The sequence below is a fragment of the Hibiscus syriacus genome, unplaced genomic scaffold (genome assembly GCF_006381635.1).
Source record: "Hibiscus syriacus cultivar Baekdansim isolate YM2019G1 unplaced genomic scaffold, ASM638163v2 tig00110346_pilon, whole genome shotgun sequence".
NCBI classification, from domain to species: domain Eukaryota; kingdom Viridiplantae; phylum Streptophyta; class Magnoliopsida; order Malvales; family Malvaceae; genus Hibiscus; species Hibiscus syriacus.
Genome location: NW_024062697.1, coordinates 996,782 through 1,016,368, shown reverse-complemented (window position 1 = coordinate 1,016,368; position 19,587 = coordinate 996,782). Strand labels below are relative to the sequence as shown.

The 19,587-nt window shown below is 34.8% G+C and overlaps 1 protein-coding gene and 1 long non-coding RNA gene across 2 annotated transcripts in view; one reads left to right on the top strand and one right to left on the bottom strand.

Moving 5' to 3' along the window:
* Window positions 1–935: 935 nt before the first annotated feature.
* Window positions 936–19,587, bottom strand: part of LOC120120737 (probable amino acid permease 7) — a 31,217-nt gene continuing 12,565 nt past the window's right edge. The window contains exons 4-6 of the mRNA XM_039140283.1: window positions 1,694–1,908; window positions 1,430–1,563; window positions 936–1,163 (exon numbers count right to left, since the gene is read on the bottom strand). Of these exons, the coding sequence (XP_038996214.1) occupies window positions 936–1,163; window positions 1,430–1,563; window positions 1,694–1,908 (577 nt within the window). The remainder of the gene's footprint in view (window positions 1,164–1,429; window positions 1,564–1,693; window positions 1,909–19,587) is intronic.
* LOC120120712 lies at window positions 2,371–18,360 on the top strand. The gene is made up of 3 exons (XR_005515921.1): window positions 2,371–2,483; window positions 9,412–9,416; window positions 18,317–18,360. It is a non-coding gene; the product is annotated as an uncharacterized LOC120120712 (long non-coding RNA).

The following is a 19,587-nucleotide window of genomic DNA, read 5'->3' as shown; positions in this document are numbered from 1 at the left end:
ACTCCTCCACAACCAAAACCTAAACACCACAACTGTGGGGACCAATTTACAGTTTCGATATCGAGCCGCCTATTCTATGTATTATCTATTCCTTTTCCTTCTCTCCAACGACTTCGACTGATGCACTTTCTTACCTTCTCTTTTTCCCTGGTCGAAAAGTCTAATCATCCCAGTCATTTTTCCAGCCATCTCTGTTCGATGATCATGCAGTTAGGCCATTTGCTGAGATTTTCGGTACATTGCGTCGTCCCATTGGTGATTTCACTGCCTTGTCCTCGTCCCAATCACTATCCCATCCCTGGTCCCAACCTTCAGCTGTTTCTTCTTCAGTAGCTGCCATGGATTCTGGTAATCCCATTTCTAGATCTTGGTAAGATATACCGTCAGGCCGTCTCTTCTTGCTAAACATACAACAAGCCCACGACCCTCCGAAAACTAAAACTGTTGCAATCAAGAAGTATGCTCCATTTACTGGAGTCGGCAACTTGTCATAAGAAGGAAGATTTAAGAAAGGGTTCCCTTTGGATGCAAGGGGGTTCATGTGTAGCACACAGTCTCCATTTCCAGCACTTACCAATAGCTCACCAGCACTTTCAAGGGGGTTCATGCGTAGCACACAGTCTCCTAAGATCCAGGGGACGCATGTGAAAGTCACATGCTGTCCCCACGTCCCCAAGTCTCGGTGAAACATCTCCGACGTCGTTCAACCGTACCCTGCCACCGTGGCACGTCCATGGTATGTACCCGTGTCGTCCCCGTATCGAGTACTTGAAACGGCACAACTATGGCGTCCCCGTGCTTCCTAAGTTCTTATTGTTGAGGGTTGAGAGGGACATGATTTTGGTTATGATTACACACTCAAGTTTGAATAACATAAATCAACATTGGCAACTATGCTCAGAAACTTAATGAATATTCAATATAGAGTGACATACCTAATATCCTCCCACCAGATGAAGAACAATGCATGCATTAGCAAAGTCGATCAGCCAGCAGGGTTCAAAGAATCCAAATCCTGTGAGGAGATTCCCAGGCGTGTTGTTGCCAAATGCAGCATATCCGAAGCAATCACGGAAGAGGTAGAAGAAGGTTGTTACAAATATTGCTATCATTGAGGCCATTTTCATGGTCTTGTTCTCTGATGGAGGTGACTTCAGGGTATCCTATATTCAAACAATTTCATGATTCAGTTAGGATCCTACACATTTCAGGGTCGAATTCTGGTTTTCGTCCCTCGACTGCACTTTAATTCGACGTAGTTTAATCAAGTGACAAGATTATAAAAATAGATAGATTAAAATGTCAAAAATGAGGACAAAATCTCAATTTTAAGCACTGTAAAGGAGACCAACAACATAATTTGATATTCATAAGAGCATTCAGCTTATACTGTGAAAATAATTTGTTTTAAAAAGGAATGAAACCATACCTGTATTTCAAGAAGAATGATTGTATATGGATAGGCAAATGCAATTTCTCCAAGCGACTGAAATACTAACCATAATTTATCAGCCACACTAGCAGCAGGCACTCCGGTTATACTCCCCTTAATCGTCCCATTTTCTGCAATCAAAGACTTGAGTCTTAAGTGCAAATCCACTTATATTTGTTCTCAGATAAACTCTTAAGTTTGAACAATAACACCGATGACGAAAATTAAAGGCAAGTTTTTGAATTTCGCAGGTATTTATACCAATGACTTGCGCAAACCCAAGTCCAAACCCTATGAAGGAGTAAGTGAAGGACATGATTGCAGCAACAACAGAAAGCCATGCCATGTTATGGAAATTTGGTATATGTGACATCACAACTTGAACAGCTCCAAATAGCAGCATAAAGTAAGTATCCCCATATGAACATGGAGCATCGTGCCCTTCTCTGTGGTAACAGTTTGATTTCTGAATTGCTCTACATTTGACAAAAAAGAAAAATAAACATAAAAATAGATAGGAAAAGAGTAGCAACTAATTAAAGAAAAGAGAAACATTAAAACTTAATACAATCGGATGAAGTAAATCTTGTATGGGGTAATTGGATACCTATGTTACTTGGAATCCGATATGAGAAACGAGTGTGGGTACGAATTTTATTGAAGTTTGTCCGTATATTTAACGGCTTAATAATAGATCATATCCCAATACTCATGTCTGGGTACGACGAATATTTAAAGGAAAATGAAGAGTAAGTGACGGGATATTAATTAAAGGATTTCATCAAGTACCTCATACAGGTTGAAGTTGTTATTACATAAGCAATGCCAGTACCATACAAACTCAGGTTTTGAAGAAAAGCACACATTCATGTGCGGTTTCTAACTGAATTATTCAACCAAATTAGGATTCATAGAAGGGAAGTTACTAAAGGGTCATTGAAAAAAGAGACGACAAAGAGTGAAAAGTTTTAGTTTAAAACTACCAAGATAATGCCAAACAGCATCCGTGTAAGACTTGATTCGTGTTCCGTCATCGGAACGATAACAATCTGTCATGGAAGGAGATGAGATAGCAGCATCAAGGAATGAGAATGAATATACAGGAGGAGCTGGCAATGCAGAAGCAGTAACCAAGGACACCCGAGAAATTCGCAGAAGTTTGAGAGAGAGAAAGGCACCCCAGGCATTAACTGATTTTGTCCGCTACTGTGGATTTAAAAAATATAAATAAAGGAGCATAAAAAACGTGAAGGCATCTGTAATCCTTGGATTTTATTTTCCCAACTTTAATCTACTTTCAATTTTCTCTCTTCCTTATCTATATTTTATGGTTTTCTCTGGTTTGATCATAGCAATTTGGTGCTTTCGTTGAGTTTCAATACCATGGTGAGTAACACTGAAATAATCAAATCCTTGCAGGAGACAAGTACACGTCACGATCAACTACTGACCTCTCTTCAAACTAATACGGAGGATCAAAAGAACTAGAACACCTTCACTCAAAAAAACCCTTCAGGAAGTCCTACGAGAGTTGGCGATGATTTATGCACAGTTGGGCACTATGATAACTACTTCTGGGAAGGCGACAGTTCTGTGGATATCGGGAGTACTCGAGGCAAAGCGAAAATACGAGCTGAATCTGAGGATATATTTCCTTTCTCTCCAAAACCGGTCCAAGTAAAATTATCCCTATTCAATGGGAAACACCCAAAGGAGTGATTGGCATCTACCAATGACTTCATTGGATTTTATGGCACTGAAGACCATCATCAGGTAACAATGGTGTCCTTCAGAATGGAAGGAACTGCCAAGAAATGGTTTCGTTGGATGCAACGCCAACGACAATTGGCGGGTTGGCACCATTTAGTCGGTGTAATTCGACGATGATTTAGAGTAATGGAAATCGAATCGCCAGAAGGGCAGTTGTCCAACCTGGTTCAAATCACGACAGTGGAAGATTATCAAACACACTTTGAAGATATGGCTCTGCGTATAGCCATCCTCTCTGATGAATTGTTTACACAATGTTTTGTGTTTGGGCTTCTTGCAGATATTAAAAATGAGGTCTTGGGACATCGTTCTAATTCAATGAGTGAGGTGCTAGCTTTGGCCCGATTTCTTGAGGCCAAGTTCAATGCGACACGAAAGGCAATGGGTTGCATGCCAAGTATGAAACTACCTCCTCTTTTACTTACGCCCACAACATTTCCAGCGACGTCTAAAGCACAACTAAGCCGGCCACTACCATTAGAACACCATATAGTGTCTTCTACTCCTATGCAACCTCGTCGGATTTCTGTCGCTGAAGCTCAAGCACGACATGAGAAAGGATTATGTTATTATAGTGACGCTAAATTCATCTCAGGCCACAAGTATAAAGACCCTCAGTTATTCTTGTTGGATGATGAATTGGAGGATGAGCAACCAGTTCAGGCCACTACGGTGATGACAAATGAGAGCAATGAACTAGAAAGCTCTGATGATACTACATGCGAACAATCTTTGGTCTCCTTCAATGCTCTTATAGGCTACTTAACTCCTAACACTCTTCGCGTTATGCAAGAGGTTCGTGGATGCAGGTGAAAATTTTGATTGACGGTGGCAGTACAAATAACTTTGTCCAATCTTGAGTAGCAAAACATTTGGGCCCACCAATGATGGCAGTGTTGAATTTTAGGGTCTTGGTGCGAAATGGAGATAGATTACAAAATGAAGTTTATGTCCGCGATCTCAAATTCTGAGTTAAAGGTACCGAATTGATAACTGATTTCTACGTGCTACCATTGGAGGGTACTAAAATGGTCTTAGGCGTCGCTTGGATGGCCACTCTAGGGTTGGTGACTATGGATTTTGAAACGCTCAGTTTTCAAATTCATCAAGGGGATAAGGAATATTGTTGGCAAGGGGACACGGGGTTAGCTCCTCAATCCATACATTTGCATTCGTTACGACGTATGACAAACACCTAAGTTGTTGCTACGTGTTATTAGTTGCAAAGCGATGTACAACCGGCTACACATAACACTCTTAACACAGAGGATATGGAAAAACTATTTGTTGAAAACATTTTGATATTTTGATATACTAAATAATTTTGTTAATTAATTTTTATAAATTTTAAGATTATACTCGATTCAATTATTTGAATATATACAATTATTACTTAAAGTTTTAAAACGTCAATTTTTACTCCTTAATGAAAAATTAAATGAGATCTATACTAGAAATATTTTTGAAAGAATTTTTACTAAAGGTTTCAAACTTTAATCGAGTCAAAAAATCAATTTTAATATGGTAGTACCAATACTGCCTTAACAACATCGATACCATGCCAAAAGAATCTCAAAATGGTACCGATACCATGCACTGTATCGGTACCAAGTAATATAGTAGTACTGATACTATGGTTGTAGTATCGATACTACTCCTTTGGTTTTTACTCTAATATTTTCTAGAATCTCAAAATGGTACCGATACCATTGTCTGGTATCGATACTACTATATAGTAGTAATGATACTCCTTGGGACGGTATCGATACCATTGCTTTCTAACGGTCAAAATATTTGAATTTTATGCAGGTAGTATCGATACCATTGAGTGTGGTACCGAAACCACGACGCTCCTAGTAGTAATTTGAGTGGAAAAATTTACCCCAACGACTCTATTGACTCCCACAACAATTCCAACATTTAGAATTGATCAAAGCAGTATATAAACAAGGTTTCAAGCCATTGATGATTAAGAAAATCAAGAGATAAAGCCTTAAACATCAAGTTTGAGCTAAATTAAGCCAACATTATTCCATATTCATTTTTGGTTTCCAATAACACTTCTTGTTCTTATTTGTATTCATTTCTCAAGTGTTCTTATTTGTTCTTGAATTGTGCAAACATTTTCCTTGTGAGGTTTTCTTATAAGTTTGCAAATTTGTAATTTTTTATTTGAGAAAGTGTCTCGAGAATTTGGGGTATAATTCTTGAGGAAGTTGTAAGGTTACGCCTTGTCCTCAAAGATAGATAAAAGTTAGTGAATTTGTGGAAATCCTTAATGTGGATAGCTAAGGTAGTGGACGTAGACTTTGGTTGAGGAAGTCAAACCACTCTAAATCGTTGTGCAATTTGTTTCAAATTTTCTTTTATGCTTCCACAAATTTTAATTGCCAATTCATCCACTCTTGGCTATTTCATCCTATCAATTGACTCAACAATTGGTATCAGAGCTAGTCTCATTTGAAGGTTTAATCACCTCTTGAGAATATCCTAAAGGAGTTCAATCGTTATCAAAATCATCTATGGCCTCTACATCGAATTTTGAGATTGTTTTTTATTCTCAACCCATCAACAAGCCTCCATACTTCAATGGAGCCAACTATGCCTATTGGAAAAATAGAATGAAGTTCTTCATTCAAGCAAGTGATTTGGGAGCATTGAGCATAATGATGAAAGGTCACTCTACTCCAACCCGAGGCATGGAGATGTGGAGTGAAGAAGAGAAGAGGCTGTTCCAGCTCAATGCAAAGGCAATGCACATTTTATTTTGTGCCCTTGGATCCGATGAATATGGGAGAGTATCATCGTATTCAAATTCCAAGGAGATATGGGATAAGCTCTAAATCACACATGAAGGAACCAAAGAAGTAAGAGAAACCAAGATAAGTCTTCTCAACCATAGTTATGAGAATTTCAAGATGAAACCCGATGAAGATATCAAAGATATGACGAATAGATTTTTAGTGATTTTTAACGGTCTCAAGGGATTGGGAGAAATAATCTCTAATAAGAAACTTGTGACGAAGATGATTTACTCTCTTCCAAAATCTTGGTAATCGAAGAAGACGACGATTATCGAAGATAAAGACCTAAATTCTTTAACTCTCGATGAGCTAATTGGTTATCTTCTTACTCATGAAATGATGGTTAAAGAAGAGGAGGATCAAGAGAAGAAAGATGATGCAAAGAAAGAAATGGAGAAGAAAAAAAATATTGGTGTTGCTCTCAAATCCACTAAAGATGAGAGTGACTCTAATGATGATGATGAGGATGAAGAAATGGTAATATTTGCCAAAATATTGAGAAATTCATGAAGTCAAACAGAGGAAGAAGATTTCAAATAAATGAAGGCTTCAAAAATGAATCCAAGGAGAAGGATCTCATAATCTATTATGAATGCAAAAAGCCTAGGAATATTAAATTTGATTGCCCACAATTAAAGAACAAGGGTCTCTCCAAGAAGAAGTACAAAACACATAGTTACATGGAGTGATGATGAGTCATCCGATGAAGAAGAAGAGGAAGTATCTAACTTGTGTCTAATGGCCATCGATGAGGGATCTCAGGTAACCTCTAACTCATATACTTTAAATGATTATTCATTTGATGAGTTACAAGAGGCTTATGATGAGTTGGCTTTGGAATATGAGATCTTATTCAAAATATAAGAAAAATATTTCAAAATTGAAAAGTGAAAATGATCTCTTATCCAAGACCAACAGTGAGTTTGAAAGTAAGATAAAAAAAATATGCAAGTCAAATTAGAAGAGTTTGAAAAGAAAATTTCTAACTTGCACAACTTACTTTCAAGAGTTCATGATGATCATCAAAAGAAACTTTATGATCTTAAAGCTTCTTTCAATAAAGTTGAAACAAAACGATTTGAAAAAGGACAAAATTCAAATTCCAACTATGTTAGAAAGAACTTTAGACCTTACAATTATAGAGGTCCCCAAAAAACCTCAAATAGTAAAGTCATTAGATGTATATATGTCCCTAAAGGACTCGCTACTACTAAAGACAATGATATACTAAGTAAATGGATACCTAAGGGGACTAAGTTATTAAGAACTATGCCTATGGACCCAAAAGAATTTGGGTACCAAAAATCAAAAATTAATCTATGTTTGTAGATTGAGGAGCATTGCCACAAGGAACAAAACACAATCTTAAATTCATGGTACCTTGATAGTGGATGCTCAAGACACATAACCGGTGATAAGAGCCAGTTCTTGAAACTTAAAGCTAAAAATGGAGGAGTAGTAACCTTTGGTGACAACTCAAAATGTCACATTGTAGGAATAGGTTCAATTGGTAATAACTCCTCCATACTTATAGAAAATGTTTTATATGTTAATGGGTTAAAGCATAATCTCTTGAGTATTAGTTAATTGATACAATGTCTTATTTGAGTCAAATGGTTGTAAAATTGTTGGCATTGCATCTAATAAGATTATGTTTGTTGGTCATAGAATAGGTAACATTTACATGGTGCATCTAGATAACATCAACATGACTAATATATGCTTAGTTGCTAAAGAAGAGCATGATTGTTGGTTATGGCATAGGAAACTTAGACATGCTAGTATGAGTGTTTTCCAAAAACTTGTTCAAGGCAATTTAGTAAGAGGTTTGCCAAAATTGAAATTTAATCATTATAAAATTTATGATGCATGTGCAAAAGGAAAATATAAAAGAACTTCCTTTAAACCTATTAATGATGTATCATCTAGTAGAGTATTACAATTGATCCATATAGATCTTTTTGGGCCAAATAGAACTACTAGCTTGGGTGGAAAACAATATACATTTGTATTAGTTGATGACTACTCTAAGTTTACTTGGGTTCTTTTCTTAAATACTAAAGATGAAGCTTTAGAAAATTTCATCATTTTCTCAAAAATAATCCAAAATGAAAAAAGTTACAATATTTCAAGTGTTAAGAGTGATCATGGAACTGAATTTGAAAATCTTAGATTTGGTGATTTTTGTAATTCAAATAGAATTAACCATAATTTTTCAGCCCCTAGAACCCATCAACAAAATGATTTATTGAGAGGAAAAATAGAACTTTAGAGCAAATGGGTAGAACCATGCTTTGTGAAAATAATTTGTCAAAATATTTTTGGGCGGAAGCCACAAATACCGCTTGTTATGTGATTAATTGAGTAATGATTAGGCCTATTTTAAAGAAAACTACATATGAACTTTTCAAGAATAATAAGCCCAACATTAGTTATTTTCATCCTTTTGGATGCAAGTGTTTTGTTATAAATAATGGAAAAGATAATCTTGGAAAATTTGATGCTAAAAGTGATAAAGGAATTTTTCTGGGTTATTCTTTAAATTCTAAAGCCTATCATGTGTTTAATAAAAGAACTTTAGTAGTATAAGAGTCTATACATGTTGTTTTTGATGATAATCCCCTTCCGAGGAAGGATTCTTGTGTTAATGATGATGTAGGAATTTTAAATCCAAATGACGTGGGAGAATCATCATCTAAAGAAGAAGTGAAGAATGAGGAAACTCAAGACGATTTCAAGAATATAGCAATAGAGGAAAGGGAAGTCACATACCCAAGGGAGTACAACTATGTCAAGGATGGTGAGATTTTAGGTGATCCATCAAAAGGGGTAAGCACTAGATCTTCTCTTAAAAACTTTTGTAATTATATAGCATTTATCTCATGCATAGAGCTTAAGAATATCAAAGAAGCATTAAATGATGAACATTGGATTATGGCTATTCAAGATGAGTTAAATCAATTTGAGATAAGTCAAGTATGGACATTAGTTGAACGACCTAATAATTCTACTATAGGTACTAAATGGGTATTTAGGAATAAACTAGATAAAAGTGGTAATATAGTGAGAAACAAGGCTAGACTTGTTGCTCAAGGGTATACTCAAGAAGAGGGCATATATTTTGATGAAACATATGCTCCCGTAGCTAGGATGGAAGCAATTTTAATGTTATTAGCATTTGCATGTTTTCATGGATTTAAATTATATCAAATGGATGTTAAAAGTGCATTTTTAAATAGTTTTATAAAAGAAGAAATGTATGTGGAACAACCTCCAGGTTTTGAGGATTCAAAATTTCCAAATCATGTTTTCAAATTGACAAAGACTTTATATATTTTAAAACAAGCTCCTAGAGCTTGGGATGAAAGAGTGTAAATTTTCTTATTGAAAAAGTTTTTTCAAAAGGGAAGGTTGACACTACATTGTTTATAAAACGCAAAGGTAAAGATTTATTAGTAGTTCAAATTTATATTGATGATATAATTTTTGGTTATACTAATGATGTTCTTTGCCAAGAATTTGCTAAGCTAATGCAATGTGAATTTGAGATGGGCATGATGGGGGGAACTTTCATTTTTCTTGGGGCTCCAAATCAAGCAAAGAAAAGATGGTATCTTCATCAATCAAGCAAAGTACGTCAAAGATATGCTTAAGAAGTTCAGATTGGAAAATGTAAAACCCCAAGCCACTCTTATGAGCCCATCTACTAAGCTTGACAAAGATGAAGAAGGTAAATGTGTAGATGTTAAACTTTATAGGTCTATGATTGGATCATTGCTTTATCTTACCGCAAGTAGACCTACCATTATGTTTAGTGTTTGCTTATGTGCTAGATTTCAATCATGTCTTAAAGAATATCATTTACAAGCCATTAAGAGAATCTTTAGATACCTTAAGGATACTCCTAGTATATGAATTTGGTATTCAATAGACTCTAGCTTTATCTTGCATGCCTTCTCGGATGCGGATTATGGAGGTTGCAAATTAGATAGGAAAAACACCATGTCAATTCTTAGGAAACATGTTAATTTCTTAGTTTTCAAAGAAACAAAATAGTGTTGCATTATCTACTATGAAGCAAAATATATTTCAGTTGGTAGTTTTTGTGTACAAGTTTTATAGATGAAACAACAATTTTTAGACTATGGAATTAAAGTGGATATCATTCCTATCAAGTGTGACAATACAAGTGCTGGAACTAATTAGACATCACTAAAAATCTCATCCAACACTCTAGAACTAAGCACATTGAAATTAGACATCATTTCATTAGAGATCATGTCTTAAAAAAATATAGTTCTAGAACATGTAGATACTTTGCACCAATTAGCGGATATTTTTATAAAACCTTTAGATAAAGAATGATTTTGGACACTTAGAAGATAATTAGGTCTGACAACCTACCTTGATTTTGTGTTTAAAATAATTTTTGCACTTCTATGAATAAAGAAAAATGCATGAAAAAATGACATATTTAATGTCTTTTATGCCAATAGTTAGAGGGAGTTTATGATTTTTCATAAAATTAAACAAATAAGTTCAAATTATACTTAATTGTATATTTGATTGATTGAACATAATTAATTTTCTCAATTAGAGTTGTCTATATCACTATTCTTGTTAAATGTTGCATGTTATGTGTTTATTTGCAAATTTTTTACCATTTTGTGCACTTGCTATTGATACTACTCACATAGTATTGATACTACTCTTGTATGGTATCGATACTACTCGTATAGTATCGATATTGTTTTTAGTTAGTATCGATAGTGTTCATCCAGTACTGATACTACTAAATGGTTTTAGGCTATAAAACCCTAAAATCTCATAGTTTTGGCAGAACCCCAAATATAACACACTCAACCAATTCTCTTAAACCCCAGATCTCCATTGATTCAATCCAACAACTTCAAGTCAGATTTTTCGTTACTTTTCATCTTCTAAACCTGCTACTATCATCAAACTAGTGCATTCAACATCAAAATCTCATCTCAATCCAACTTTCAAGGTAATTTTTTTAAACACTATTTTATTTCTTTTCAAATCTAGAACTAGTTTTAGATAGTTTTAGTTTAAATTAGTGAATGTGCTTCACTTATTTTGTAGTTTTACAATAGATTCCACAATTTTTTTAAAAAAATATCTTCATAATTTCGAAAATTTTAAATAAAAAACATTTTGTTTGATTATATGTGTATATTATTGTTTTTCATAAAACTATACTATTGTTTTTCATAAAATTGTTTTTCACAATTTTTTTTTAATTTTGTAGCCCATTATAATTTAGTTTTAGGTTACCTTGAATTGAGGACTCATTTTGAGTTTTGGGATTAATTGTTTGCATACATATATTTGTTATCTTTGCATGTATACTATTCTAATTTTAGTAACATGTCTCATAAATGCCATAGATCATCCTCTAATCATGCCAATCAACCTCCAAACCCACCTCCAAATCCTCATTCCAATCCAACCAATATGACAATCTTAAACTCGTGTTTTAACGAACCTAGTCGTAGAAACCTCTATTCCAGGTATATAAATCACTTTGAGTCTTATTCTATTAGGTATGAGCGTCTTCCCTCTCTTAAGGCGATGCAACAAATGAACTTTAAATATCTACCAATTCTCTAAGCTTGGAAATTCGACAACACCTTCAAAGTCAAACCCGTTGTCTACCACCAGCTTGTCCGCATTTTCTAATACGGTTTGCATTCAAAATAAATCCCGTACTCAAACCAAAAGTATTTGTTCCTATCTCTTGGGCGAATACATCACAATTGATTCAGATTCTATAGCACGTGCTTTCGATTTTGAAAATATAGGAATTGATAATGAGCGAGATTTGTTGTCTTCCTCATATCAAGTAGGAAAGAATGCTAGTGTACTAGACTATCAAGAGCAATTTCTACACTTAATGATCTCTTGGTAGTTTCGACCATTCGAAGGAAAATAATCCTCTTTCCGTAATATATATATATGGTGGATACATTGTCTTGAAAACAATAAACGAATAAATTTTCCTCAAACCATATTTGGAGAGCTAGTAGAAACCGTCAATAATATACCTTCTAAAAGAGTCAAATCTTTAGTATACATTGTCTACTTAGTAATATTTTTATCAAAGCTGGTCTTAAAGTAGACCTAGATGTTTCCATCCCCCTAAGTACACAAATTGACTTCACCTCTCTTCGAAACTTTGGATGGGCTGGGTACAATACAAGTTGGACAGGATCAGCCATGAAGACTCCCAGTGCAAGTTCTTCACGAGCAGCTCAGACTCTGGCTTCGGTTCCTCAACTTGATGACTTTTTACAAGATGTTGATGATCCTGTAAATTGTGTTCCTAACGAAGAGCCTCCTAGCAAAAGTAGTGCAATGCCTCCATACTTTCAATCGCTGATGGAGACATTGGATTTAAGGTTTGCATCCATGGAGTCCCATTTTACTGCTATGGGAACCCAACGGGATGCTCGAGCTAGATTCAATGCAATGGATGATAGATTCAATGCAGTGGATGATAGGCCCAACACGCTTACTCGAGATGTTGCATCCTTTAGAGCACATCGATTCGATCCAGATCCACCATCAGATGTTTGAGCTACTACTCTTTGCTAGTTATTCTTAGGTTGGTTTCTTTTTGTTAACCTTGATTGTTATTTGATATTTTGATACTTTGGATTTGGTTGAATATTTATGTTTTTGAATGATTTATTTTATTTATAAGACTTTGCATTTCTTATTCATAATTTTGCATCATAATATGTTTATGACCATGCTCAAATACATATTGAATATTGTTAATGTGGACTAACCTCTTTTGGCTATCTTGATCTTCACATCTATACTTATATCTTGTTTATACTATATGAGTCTTTTTGATTTAACAAAAAGGGGGAGAAATATTAAAGTAAGGGAATTTTCAAAGAAAATCTTAAAATTTCAAAAATGTTTTGTTATATAAAAAAGGTGGAGATTGTTGAAAACATTTTGATATTTGGATATACCAAACAATTTTGTTAATTAATTTTTATAAATTTTAAGATTATATTCGATTCAATTATTCAAAATATATACAATTATTACTTAAAGTTTTAAAACGTCAATTTTTACTCCTTACTTAATGAAAAATTGAGATTTATACTGGTAATATTTTTGAAAGAATTTTTACTAAAGGTTTCAAACTTTAATCGAGTCAAAAACTCAATTTTAATATGGTAGTATCAATACTGACTTAATAGTATCGATACTGTGCCAACAGAATCTTTGGAGAGCTAGTAGAAACCGTCAATAATATACCTTCTAAAAGAGTCAAATCTTTAGTATACATTGTCTACTTAGTAATATTTTTATCAAAGCTGGTCTTAAAGTAGACCTAGATGTTTCCATCCCCCTAAGTACACAAATTGACTTCACCTCTCTTCGAAACTTTGGATGGGCTGGGTACAATACAAGTTGGACAGGATCAGCCATGAAGACTCCCGGTGCAAGTTCTTCACGAGCAGCTCAGACTCTGGCTTCGGTTCCTCAACTTGATGACTTTTTACAAGATGTTGATGATCCTGTAAATTGTGTTCCTAACGAAGAGCCTCCTAGAAAAAGTAGTGCAATGCCTCCATACTTTCAATCGCTGATGGAGACATTGGATTTAAGGTTTGCATCCATGGAGTCCCATTTTACTGCTATGGGAACTCAACGGGATGCTCGAGCTAGATTCAATGCAATGGATGATAGATTCAATGCAGTGGATGATAGGCCCAACACGCTTACTCGAGATGTTGCATCCTTTAGAGCACATCGATTCGATCCAGATCCACCATCAGATGTTTGAGCTACTACTCTTTGCTAGTTATTCTTAGGTTGGTTTCTTTTTGTTAACCTTGATTGTTATTTGATATTTTGATACTTTGGATTTGGTTGAATATTTATGTTTTTGAATGATTTATTTTATTTATAAGACTTTGCATTTCTTATTCATAATTTTGCATCATAATATGTTTATGACCATGCTCAAATACATATTGAATATTGTTAATGTGGACTAACCTCTTTTGGCTATCTTGATCTTCACATCTATACTTATATCTTGTTTATACTATATGAGTCTTTTTGATTTAACAAAAAGGGGGAGAAATATTAAAGTAAGGGAATTTTCAAAGAAAATCTTAAAATTTCAAAAATGTTTTGTTATATAAAAAAGGTGGAGATTGTTGAAAACATTTTGATATTTGGATATACCAAACAATTTTGTTAATTAATTTTTATAAATTTTAAGATTATATTCGATTCAATTATTCAAATATATACAATTATTACTTAAAGTTTTAAAACATCAATTTTTACTCCTTACTTAATGAAAAATTGAGATTTATACTGGTAATATTTTTGAAAGAATTTTTACTAAAGGTTTCGAACTTTAATCGAGTCAAAAACTCAATTTTAATATGGTAGTATCAATACTGCCTTAATAGTATCAATACTGTGCCAACAGAATCTCAAAATGATATCGATACCAAGTAATATAGTAGTACCGATACTATGGTTGTAGTACTGATACTACTGCTTTGGTTTTGACTCTTATATTTTCTAGAATCTCAAAATGGTACCAATAACATTGTCTGGTATCGATACTACTATATAGTAGTATCAATACTGCTTGGGACGGTATCGATTCCGTTGCTTTCCAACGGTCAAAATATTTGAATTTTATACAGGTAGTATCGATACCATTGAGTGTGGTACGAATACCATGACGCTCCTAACAGCAATTTGAGTAGAAAACTTTACCCCAACGACTCTATTGACTCCCACAACAATTCCAACACTTAGAATTGGTCGAAGGAGTATATAAACAAGGTTTCAAGCCATTGGTGATTAAGAAGATCAAGAGATACAAGAGAGAAAGCCTTAAACATCAAGTTTTAGCTAAATCAAGCCAACATTATTGAATATTCATTTTTTCTTTCCAAGAACACTTATTGTGTTTATTTGTATTCATTTCTCAAGTGTTCTTATTTGTTCATGAATTGTGCAAACATTTTCCTTATGAGGTTTTCTTATAAGTTTGCAAATTTGTAATTTTCTCTTTGAGAGAGTGTCTCAAGAATTTGGGGTATAATTCTTGAGGAAGTTGTAAGGCTACGCTTTGTCCTCAAAGGTAGATACAAATTAGTGAATTTGTGGAAATCCTTAGTGTGGATAGTTAAGGTAGTGGACGTAGACTTTGGTTGAGAAAATTTGTTTCAATTTTTCTTTTAAGCTTCCACAAAATTTTAACTGCCAATTCACCCCCTCTTGGCTATTTCATCCTATCGATTGACTCAACACTATTGTATGAATTTGAGAAGGTTTTTGTAGATCCATACAGTTTACCTCTGATGAGAGAAATCGATCATGCTATTCACCTGCAATCTATGAGTAAATCGGTTAATGTCAAGCTAAACAGGTATCCTTATTTTCAGGAGGAAGTAGAACGTCAAGTTTGGGTCATGTTGGAAAATTAGTTGATTCACAAGAGTAATAGCCCTTTTTCTTCCCCAATGCTCTCGTAATGAAGAAGGATGGAATGTGGCGGTTTTGTGTAGACTATTGTGCTTTAAATGCAATTATAGTTAAAGATAAATTTTCGGTCCCTAGTGCCAATAAACTGTTTGATGAACTAGGTAATGCTCACTTCTTCTCTAAGTTAGATTTGCTTGTTCGATATCATCAAATTCAAGTCAAAGCTAAAGATGTTTCAAAAATGACATTCCAAACACATGTCGGGCATTACGAATTTCTCGTAATGCCATTTGGATTAACAAACATGCCATCCACTTTCCAGGCAACAATGAACGATCTTTTTCACCTATTTCTACTTAAATTTGTTTTTATTTTTTTGTATGACACACTTGTGTATAGTTGAAATTGGAAGGAACACTTAAACCATATACGACAAGTGCTACAAATGCTGCAAGAGAATGGTTTTGTTGCAAAACACAATAAGTGTACATTATGACAAACCTCAATGGAGTATCTGGGCCATATAGCTTCTCGAGAGGGTTTGTCAGTAGATCCTTCAAAGGTTGAGGCAATCAAACTGTGGCTGATACCTACAATGATCAAGGATGTGCAGAGCTTTCTAGGCATCGCATGATATTATCACAAATTTATTAGAGGATTTACAGCCATAACAACGCCAATCTCTAATTTGCTTCGCAAAGGATAACCATTTGAATGGACTAAAGTAGCTAAAAAATCCATGGATAACTTGAAATTATGTCTTTGTTCTGCTCCAGTGTTGGGATTACCACAATTTAAAAAAGAATTTCATGTCGAAATTGATGCTAGAACAGGGATAAGAGTTGTTTTAACCCTAGAATGTAAACCTTTGGCATATTTTAGCCAAAAAACTTAGTCCAAGAATGCAAGCTTTTCCACTTATAACCGTGAAATGTTTTCCATCACCCAGGCAGTAAGGAAATGGCGGCAATATCTGGTCAGACGAAAATTCAGCATCATTACTGATAAAAAATCATTACGAGAATTGAACCAGCAGACTATACAAAATCCATAACGAGAAAGATGGTTGTTAAAATTAATCGGGTATGATTTTAAAATCCGCTATTGACCGGGAAAACTTAATAATATTGTAGATGCATTGTCTAGAGAAATCGAAGCTACTCTCATGGCTTTCTCTCGACCACTATTTAGCATTATTGATGATATACAAGCAGCAAGTCGACAAGATGTTGATATTCAACATATTCGGGATAACATTCTAAAGGGTGGGACTGACTATGCAAGTTATGAAGAACATGAATGTTTGATGTTGGGTCAAGGAGAATTATGGTCCCTCATGAGGCAACATTGCGATCACTATTATTAAGAGAATTTCACAGTTCATTGATGGGGGGACATGCTAGTATTACTCGTGCATTTCAAAGATTAACTGCCAATTTCTACTGGAAGGGTATGAGGAGAGATATTCGCCAATTTGTCTCTGAATGTCAAGCTTGCCAACGTATGAAAAGCTCTAGTTTGGCTCCAGCTGGTCTTCTTCAACCACTTCCCATTCCCAACCAAGTATTTGAAGATATCTCTTTAGACTTCATTGTGGGCTTGCCGAAATCTAATGAGAAGGAGAATATATTAGTGGTGGTCGATCGAATCACTAAATACAGACATTTTTTACACTACCTAGGAACTTTGATAGCAAATATGTGGTTGATATTATGGTTCAAGGGATCGTAAAACTTCATGGAATACCAAGAAAAATAATCAGTGTCAGGGATCGAATTTTTGTGAGCAAAATATGGATAGAAATGGCCAAACTACATGGGACTGACTTGTGTTTAAGCTTAGCTTATCGCCCACAAACTGATGGGAAAACCGAAGCTTTGAATCAGTGCCTCGAGATGTATCTTCATTGTATGGCAGGGGATGATCTGGGTAAGTGGGAAAATACTTAGCATGGGTTGAATACTAGTACAATATGGCTTATAAGACTTCATCTGGAATGACTCATTTTCAAACTTTGTATGGGCGCGAACCTCCCACCATCGTTCACTACCAAGAAGGAAGTTTTCCTAATGCTCAGGTAAATCGTGACTTGCAAGAGTGTGATGCGTTACTTAGGGTCTTGAAGCACAATTTAAGTCAAGCACAACGACGTATGAAAACTTAGGCAGATAAGCATCGACGCGAATTGGAATTAGAATAAGGTAGTTTGGTCTTTTTGTTGTTACAACCTTATAGACAATTTTCGTTACTACTACGGAAAAATCATAAGCTTGGTCCACGATTCTTTGGCTCTTATCGAGTTATAAATGCATTATACCTATCGCTTACAAGCTAAAACTCCCGAATTCCTCTCATATCCATCCAATATTTCATGTGTCCCAACTCAAACCTTAGCCTCTTCAACAAATCACTCATTTGCATTTGCTAACAGAGAACTTTGTTCCACCTGCAGCAACTGAGAACATTGAGGACAAGGTACTTCTTTCAGGAGGGAGTACTGTCATGGAATTAGTTGAGATAGCAGCTTCAAGGAATGAGAATGAATATACAGGGGAAGTTGGCAATGCAGAAGCAGTAACCAAGGACACCCGAGAAATTCGCAGAAGTTTTAGAGAAAGAAAGGCACCCCATACGTTAACTGATTTTGTCCGCTATTGAGGACTTAAAAAATATAAATAAAAGAGCATGCAAAACGTGAAGGCATCTGTAATCCCTGGATTTTATTTTCCCAACTTTAATATACTTTCACTTTCCTCTATCCATTCTCTGTATTCTCTGGTTTTCTTTGGTTTGATCATAACATAATCAGAAAGAAGGATGAAAGATAAGAGATAATAGCAAAAATAAGCAACGTCGTGTACTCCATGCCAAAGACAAAACTCTAGAGCCTATAATAGTAGTGAATATGTGCGTCATACAACTCCACAAGATCCCTGATTGAGTCCCCACGAAAACACATTGTAAGGTTAAAACTCTATTGGACCAAAACCAAAAGAACATAATACTATTATAAGCCCTTTAGTCCTATCAGTTCTTGCAGGATGTCCATCATCATAGCAAGTTCCATTAGCAAGTTTGAGGGAGTGTTGAACCATTTTAAGGAACAATTTAGAAGAAGGCAACATGTATCAATAAGAAAATTTATGAGCAATACATCCAAAAAAGGGTCTAAGGCCAAATTTGATTACAAAACCAGATCACCCCTCAGACTCAAAACACTTGAATGAATGTCATTCATATAGGCTAATTTCTTTTAATATAAACAAAGATCTATTTATTCACTTGATGCAAATCATGGATCTTGCAGATTGTATAGAAGATGAAGCATAATTAAAGAGTAAAGCTCTGGAAATATATATAAAAAAGAAGTTTTAGATATCATAGAGTTATTGCTCTTACAATTACATTGCTAACTTATCGTCAGTGACATCTCTAACTACATTAAGCAAGCCACGTTACTTTCTGAACAACGCCTAGAAAAGTCCATTTGATTGAAATTGAAAGATCTATTTAACTAGTACTTGAATGAACTTGATTCTTTTGGACTTATAGGAGATCATACTTTTTTTGTGAGGAATTCGTTGGTGATTCATGATTAAGAGCAACAACTTTCTTAGCAATAGGTTGATGTAATTGTAAGAAACATGGGTGACCTCACCCATAGTGAGCTTGTATGGAACTTTTTTAGTTCCTCTAACTACTACTGCCTGATAAGGATATATCGAATTTGTGAAGCTGATTGGTGAGTTCAGAACTTATATGTAAAACAAAAGTGGTTTACTATGGGTTTGACGTGAAAAAGAGGACCATAGTTTGCCTAATTGTCAAACTAGTTGCAAATTTTAGAGTCTGGTACGGCACATGTAATGCCCCGATTTATGGGTCAGTAGTTTCTGTCAACCCAAAACCAAATATTAGAGCCCGTTAGAATAAATAGAATCATTCTAGATCAATTATAATGGGTATTTGGCCTAAGGAAGGCCCAAGAGCTAAGTTTAGTTATAGTTTTAAATTAAATAAGAAAAGAGATGGACCTAGATAACAATTTACCCTAGCTTATTTTAAGGTTATAAACTTTCC